The following is a 7,026-nucleotide window of genomic DNA, read 5'->3' on the forward strand; positions in this document are numbered from 1 at the left end:
GCCAGGGCCAGTACTGGGGTGTGGTGTCCAGGTGTAGTCGGGTCCTGGATGCAGTGCTGATCTTTTGGATGGAAACCGGCGGCGCGCGGACTCGCAAGCGTGTCCAGTTATGGCAGGCTGGGGCTGGCACGCTGCAAGTGCGTGTGCGAGCAAGCGCCCCAAACAAAAGCTCCCAGCAGTGGCCGTGCGGGCTGCGCGATTTGAATCACTACACACCACCCACGCTACACTTGGAGCCATGCCAACCGCCGCCTCCCTCACCAAGCGCCCCAGTGCATGCGTAGCGTCGTCAAACTTCTTGGCAGCTGCCGCGTAATCGCCCTCCTTGAACAGCAGGCAGCCGGCGTTGGCGACAGCGCCCGGGTCATCAGGGCCGCACTGGTCCAGCTGGCGGCGGCAAGCTGCAGGCATGCGTGTGTGCAAGTAACCAACCACGCATTGTGCGGGCAAGAAAGCCGGGTGGATCCAAGAGATGCGGCACAAACTGGTCAGGTCTGGTTTGAGAAAAAATTGCTATAACGCTCGGCGGTGGCTGCTTCTTGCCTTGCCACAGAAAGACGCAGAGCAGCCAGCCGCCACCACTCCGAATGCGCCCAGCGGCCCGCCCGTGTTCCCTCTGCCCACGTACAGCTCGCACCCACCTGCCACATCCCCCTGCTCATAGGCAATAGCCACCTGCAGGGTGGCGGCAGCGCGTGCGTGCTTCTGCGATGCCGACGACGCCACGCGCGCAGCCGCCTTTGACGCCTCCGCGTATAGTCCCGCCTGCGGTGGGATCGGCTCGGAAGACTTGGCGCCTGGTGGCAGGCACCCCTACCTGGCGCGGGTCAAGTGAAGCAGCCGAATGTGCTGCAGACGTGGACGCCTCAGCCAGCCCCACCACGTACGCAGGCGTTGAAACGGTTGAAAGGCCAAGGTCGCACACGGCGTTGAAAGGCCAAGGTCGCACACGGCTGTGTTCTCCGCCTTAACTGTCCCCGGGAAACCATTTTGCGGGCGCTCATCCCCGAACTCAAAAGAATCCACTACGCCCACCTTGTGCAGGCTGTGCGCCAGGCTCAAGGGGTAGTCCTCATTTTCAGGGTACAGGCGTGACAGCTGATCGTACCTAAAATAATGTATATTTGTGTCAGCATGAGGAGGGGGTGCAGGGTTGAGGCTTGCTTGGATGTTGGGTGTGGCGTGCGGCAGCGATAGAGTACCCAAGGTGGTGCGTGGGCAAACACCGGGGAGCAGCACCAGCAACATATGCTGGTGGCGGCGCCACCCCCAGAACGAGCCAGCAGCTGCAGTGACGGCACGGCTGCACACGCTCAACAGCCGCCTCACATTTGTGAGGCAAGCTCAAACTCATCGGTCTGGAAATAGCAGTGGCCCAGCAGCGACAGTGCTGCGCGGCTCTCTGGCGTCTCCTGCGGCCGGAAACGCAACGTTTTGGGACTGGCACTTGCGCAAACAGCGGCACATGCTGACACGGCATTCGGCGTGGCGAAAAAGCACATGCTACTGGCCCCTCGCCTCGTCGCTCTGCCTGGCCTTGCAATTGGTGCTTGGCTTTGACATTGCCTCGCTCAAAGCACAGAGCAAGCAGTCCGTGCACAGACCATCCTGCTGTGCCCACCAGCAGCTGCTGCTGCAGAACGTCCACCGCGTCGGGCCACTTCTGATCGCGTATGTAGCCATACACGGACTGTGTGATCTGCCCGTCGGGGATGGCACGCGGCTGATGCTCCATGAACGCCATCGCCAACAGCGCGCCAGCGGCAGCACGGACGTCTACACGTTACGCTGCAGCGTCAACGGCAATGTCAACACCGCTGCTCACGAGGTCAAGTTACAATAGGGCATGATCGATTGACTTATGATGATTATGCGGATCGAAACGAAGGACCCTGGACCGCGAGAAGATCCCACATACAGATCGTCATCAAAGTCAAACCGTGAGATAGTCTGTGTCAGATTTATGTGAAGAATCTGTATGTTGCTTATTATACAGTCGCGGCAACATCACCGCGGCCACATGTGGCTTTGGCCAAAAATCATGCGATCACTTACTGTAGCAGGCACCTATGAGTGCCTTAACACCGGGATACCCCATGTTTTACGCAACTACGGTACCAAAAAAGTATCGACATCTTGACATCCCTGCGATGTTCTACTTCACTCACGCTTGGTCAACTGCAGTCAAACATTGTATCATCCCGCATCCTGCTCTGCCGGCTTGTATTCCTCAAACCACGAGCTAAGCACGCGTCGCATGACTCCGTGTGTAAGCTTGGGGGGCAACGTCTCGGCGCGCGCCACAACCCAGCCATACAAAGCCGTTGTCACACCTGCAGGGGTTGACCAGACCAGGGACAATGATGCAGGAGGGATGCTTGCTCGATGCTGGAAAGCGCAGACGGAGCCTCCTGCAGAGGGCTTCAGGACACCTGCTGCATGAACAGACCCTCCAGGCGCCACAGCAGCGCAAGACGCAAGCCCACCTGGCGTCCACCCGTAAGGTGTCCCAGTAGGCGGCACCCTGTGCAGCGCCGTGTCAGCTGCGAATTGCTCATAATTTGAGTATGTAATCTGAGATGAGAACACAACAGTGCCTGCCTGTATCCAGCAAGATGAATGGGGGCGTGGCGGCTGTTGAGCGTGCAAATTGAGTACTCTCGGAACACATGTTGGCAGTGATTTCTGCTCAGTCAACAACTCCAAGGAATGCGCTCATAATGCTGGAAATTGGCAATACACATCCCCGCTGTGCCCATATCCTCACCACTGTCAGGCCTGGTTGTGCCGCTGCACCTGTTGGCAGGACATCGGGCAGCGTGGACCGCCCCTCGTCGCCATCGGGAGTGGCCAGGAGCAACACAGGGCGGCCTGCGGTGTGTGAAGGGGTTGATCAAGCGTCAAGCGTGCTCCACTGGCATGGCATTCTCTGCTGTTTGAAGGTATCCAGCAAAGTTCAGCGCATTATGGATTCAATTGCAAGTTATGTGCGCACAATCCCTCCAACCCCTTCCAGGTCACGCACCCAGGAAACGCTCGGGGATCGCATAACGCCGCAGCTCAACAGTCTTCTCCCCGCTCAGCAACATGGCGGCGTAACGTGCCTGATGGAAGTGGAGTGAAAGGGTGACACAGACAACTGGGGTTGCGCATGGCTGATGCTGACTGTGCCGCAATAACGGTGTGAGTAAAGGGGTTCATGACCTGTGCCCGGCACAGGTGGTCGGACGGATGCTGTGCCGAAATCCTTGCCTTCAGCTCCAAACCAAGCGCCATGTGAACCGCAGTTGCCAACACAAGTCGCGAGGCAAGTGGGCTTGTCCGGTACTGTATGCCGTTGGATCTAGGGTGTGACAGTTCGCAAGACGCCGATAGCTGGGTATAGAGCAATCTAATGCGCAATTCAAGATGGGCAGCGCGCGCTCCTACGCAGCCGCATGAGGCCAGGCCGCCAGCTTCCCGTGAGCTGACCGACTCACTGGCGCCAACAACTTTAAAAGGCACGACCGGGTGCTCCCCATCACATACTTTATTCGCAGCCTTTGCCCGCAGCTTCTCATATCCATCACCACACCTCCCGCTTCCCCAGATCACATCCGTTGCCACCATGCTGTCCTCTCGCGCGTCCATGGCTGTGAAGCCCGCCGTCACCGGCGCTCGCCTCTCCATGGTGAGGCCCTCCCTGGCGATCAGGTCCGTCAGGGCCCGCGCTGCCGCTCCTGGTGGTCTCGACACCGAGGAGCTCAAGGAGAAGGTCCAGGCCTTCGCTACTGACGCCACCGCGGCCATCAAGGTATGAGCCGTTTAGATACAACCTGCGCACGCGTTGGGACAAGCGTCTGCCGCTCGGCGGTTTGGCGGGATGTTGTGATCACCTGCCAGTGTTTGACCTGCGCCGCAGTGCCGCCAAGCACCGCATCCCCACGTATGTAATGCTCTATCTGTGCCATATGCTCTCACAGGCACAGTGGGAGAAGACCGAGGACAAGCCTGCTGGTGAGCTGCCCAGCAAACTGCGATCTTCAGATGCTGCAAGATATTTCGGCTGTCAGCGCCATGCTGCACACACGTGTTCTGAAACCCTGGCTGTGCCGGCCTTGACTGTCGCCCCGCAAAATCAATCAATGGCACCGTTAGAAAAAGCCATGCACTGGATGGCATGCTGATCAAGCGTCTCAAACGGTTCACTGCCTCCCACCCGTCACCCCCAGCTGTCGTGGTGGCCGTCGGCACCGTGGTGGCCGCATCGTTCGCCCTGAATGTTGTCAACACCGTCGACAAGGTGCGCGTGCCGATATGCTTTCAACCGGCGCTGGTGCATGCTCCCCAGATCTCCGTACAGTACTTCATGACGCATGCCCCCAATGCAATGGTTGGCCCCAACCCACACTCCCAAGATAACCCCTCTCATCATCAAACCCACTGTCACTCTCATGCGCACCACCCTCAGATCCCCGTGGTGTCGGACTTTGTTGAGCTCGTGGGCATCGCCGTCACCGGCTGGTTCACCTACCGCTACCTCACCGTCGGCCCCGACAGGTGGGACACCTACTGTTTCTGCTTGGAGGCCGTCACGCCTGAGCCTATCCTCGCATTTCTTATTGTCTACAGGCTCCACCTAGCCTTGGCAACCTCATCCAGCTTCTTGGCTTGCCATTGCATCATGATTTTGCCAAAATCGCACTTCCCTGTTACCTGTCCCATCAATCATGCCCCCTTGCCACCAACACCACCAGGGACGAGCTGTTTGTGACCCTCAAGACCTGGTTCAACAAGGTCTACGGCAACAAGCTCTGAAGACCGCGCACTCACCTCCGCCTCGCTAGGCACGTGTGGTTCCTGGCCCACTGCTGGCGTGGCGGGCAGCTAGGTTGGAGGCACATCTGGCAGTAAATTTACACCCAACACACATGGCACACAAGCACCATCAAACCCAGGCGTTGCGGATCCCAGTCGCGCGCCCTTGCTGAGTCGACCAGTACCAACTCTACGTGAAACCCGCTCGCTGCTGTCGGCGCGGTGCCGCTCCATCCCCCCACCTTTGGCGGATGCATGGCCCGCGCCTGGCCAGCCTAGGTCACAGATGATCCCGACGTGTTTGCTGCCTTGCCTGCACGCCTTGGTTTCGAGCGCTGCGCCCTGGCCTGTACTTTTGGGCGCCGCTCCTCTGATTCGACGAACTGTACTGGTATCGGACCGCCCACCAGAGCCGGCGGATTGAGCAGAGCACCCCGCACCCACCATCCACAGCAGTCCACCCGCGTGTCTTTGTGATAGCCTGTCATGTTGACTCCCGCAGCAACCAAGAGTCGTGGCCACACAACTTTGTGTTTGCCCCTGCTTGCATATGCACTGCAAGCACGGCCGCAATGGCCGTCACGTGTGTAACACAAGCTTTGTGCCCATCACCACATTGCTAGTTACACCAGCAAAGTTCAGCCCATGAACAATTAACTTGATGTCATATCGCGCACTGGGCAACGCAGGGTTAGCATGCGACCTGCAAACCCCATCCCACCAGCCACATGGGATTGTGAAGTTGCATGCTCGTTAGCACAGCATGTCAACAGACATGGTGAAGCAAAAGAAGTATTTTGGGCACGGGGCCAGACGACCACCAAAGCACTAGAAACATGAAGCTCTCAAGCAGCGCCCCTCTAAATACACACACAAGCACTCACACAACATGCCCATGATGTCGGGACGCAGCGCAGCTGCAGCATAGCGGCCCTGGGGGCTGCCGCCGCGGCTGACCACCACCCATGAGTGCCCGCCTCAGCCGTCATTATGGTGCCATCCGCCCCGCGCCTTCCCCTGTCCCCGGGCCCCCTTGGGCCCTTTCCCCTTGCCGTTGCCGCTCTCCACACTGCCGCCGCTGTCGCCCGGTTTCCCCTTGCCCTTGGCCTTGGGCTGCTTCACCTTGGGCGACTTGGCTTTCGGCGGCTTCATCTTGGCCTTGGCCTTGGCCTTCTTGACGCCGCCGCCCTGAACACCCAGATCCGCACCGCCGCCGCCGCCGCCGCCAGCCGCCGGCATCGCGACCCCGAGCTGCCGCAGGGCCTTGCCCAGGCGCGTCACAAACGACTGCGCAGCCTGGTTGGCCACGTTGGCCACGACCCCGGGCGACGCGCCCTGCGCCTGCGCCTTCAGCCGCGCCGCATCACTCGCCTCCTTCATCGCGGCGTTGTAAATAGCACGCCGCGCGGCCGCGTCCTCAAGCGCGGCCATGCGGTTGGCGGCGGTGAACACTGTGCCGGGCGAGAGGCTGTCTGCTGCGCGCTTCTGCAGGGCGCCCAGGTTGGGATTGGCCGCCGCCGCCGCCGCCTTCTTGGGGCCGGCCTCAGCCCGCCGCTGCTGGCGCCGCCACCCCTTCAGCTGCTTGGCGGTGAGCCCCTCCGGCGGCTGCGGCTGCTGCTGCGGCTGCGGCTGTGGCGGAGCTGGGGCGAGCGCCTGCTGCGCCGACGTGACCAGGTCCGCCGCACTGCTTGCGGGCGGCGGCAAGATGACCACCACCTGCGTCAACCCCTGCGCACCGCCGCCGCCGCCCACCGCCGCCGCGCCCGGGGGCAGCACCGCCGGCATGTGCGCGGCGTACTGCGCCGCAGCCGCCGCGGCCTGGTACAGCTGCTGCTGCTGCTGCTGCTGCAGCACCGCCGCCGGGGCCAGGGCGTGATGCTGCTGCTGCTGCTGCTGGCTCGCGTGCTGACCGGGCCCGTGTGCCCGCGGCGCCGTGAGGCCCGCAATACCAGCCAGCTTCCGCTTGATCCCCTTGCCGGCCACTGCCACACCCTTGCCGCCCTTGAGCCCCTTGCCCTGCTTGCCAGCGCCGCCCTCAAACCCGGCCCCGCCGCCGCGAACGGCCGCGTCGCGCTGCGCCGCCGCGGCCGCGCCCGCCGCCGCCGCCAGCTCGCGCCGCTGCAGGTCGGCGGCGGTGCCGCGCCCTACGGCGGCCAGCATGGTCAGCGCATTGCTGAGCAGCGGGAACAGACGCACCAGCGGCGCCGCAGCGTCCTCACGGTGCGCGCC

At 61.6% G+C, this 7,026-nt stretch overlaps 3 protein-coding genes across 3 annotated transcripts; 1 reads left to right on the plus strand and 2 right to left on the minus strand.

Annotated features, from left to right (window-relative positions):
• Positions 1–107: 107 nt before the first annotated feature.
• MNEG_12307 (Tetratricopeptide repeat protein 30A2) lies at positions 108–1,744 on the minus strand (the record flags this gene model as incomplete). Its single annotated transcript, XM_014039219.1, has 6 exons — positions 108–131; positions 262–401; positions 642–765; positions 1,036–1,108; positions 1,330–1,412; positions 1,622–1,744. The coding sequence occupies 6 exons, from the start codon at positions 1,742–1,744 to the stop codon at positions 108–110; spliced, it is 567 nt and encodes a 188-aa protein (XP_013894673.1).
• Positions 1,745–3,607: 1,863 nt separating this feature from the next.
• Positions 3,608–4,797, plus strand: MNEG_12308 (hypothetical protein; the record flags this gene model as incomplete). The annotated part of the gene is made up of 5 exons (XM_014039220.1): positions 3,608–3,793; positions 3,963–3,996; positions 4,212–4,282; positions 4,451–4,539; positions 4,737–4,797. 5 exons carry the CDS (start codon positions 3,608–3,610, stop codon positions 4,795–4,797), a joined length of 441 nt encoding a protein of 146 aa, XP_013894674.1.
• Positions 4,798–5,775: 978 nt separating this feature from the next.
• Positions 5,776–6,957, minus strand: MNEG_12309 (hypothetical protein; the record flags this gene model as incomplete). The annotated part of the gene is made up of 1 exon (XM_014039221.1): positions 5,776–6,957. The coding sequence occupies one exon, from the start codon at positions 6,955–6,957 to the stop codon at positions 5,776–5,778; it is 1,182 nt and encodes a 393-aa protein (XP_013894675.1).
• Between the last annotated feature and the right edge of the window lie 69 nt (positions 6,958–7,026).

This window comes from Monoraphidium neglectum, assembly GCF_000611645.1.
Source record: "Monoraphidium neglectum strain SAG 48.87 unplaced genomic scaffold scaffold03178, whole genome shotgun sequence".
NCBI lineage: Eukaryota > Viridiplantae > Chlorophyta > Chlorophyceae > Sphaeropleales > Selenastraceae > Monoraphidium > Monoraphidium neglectum.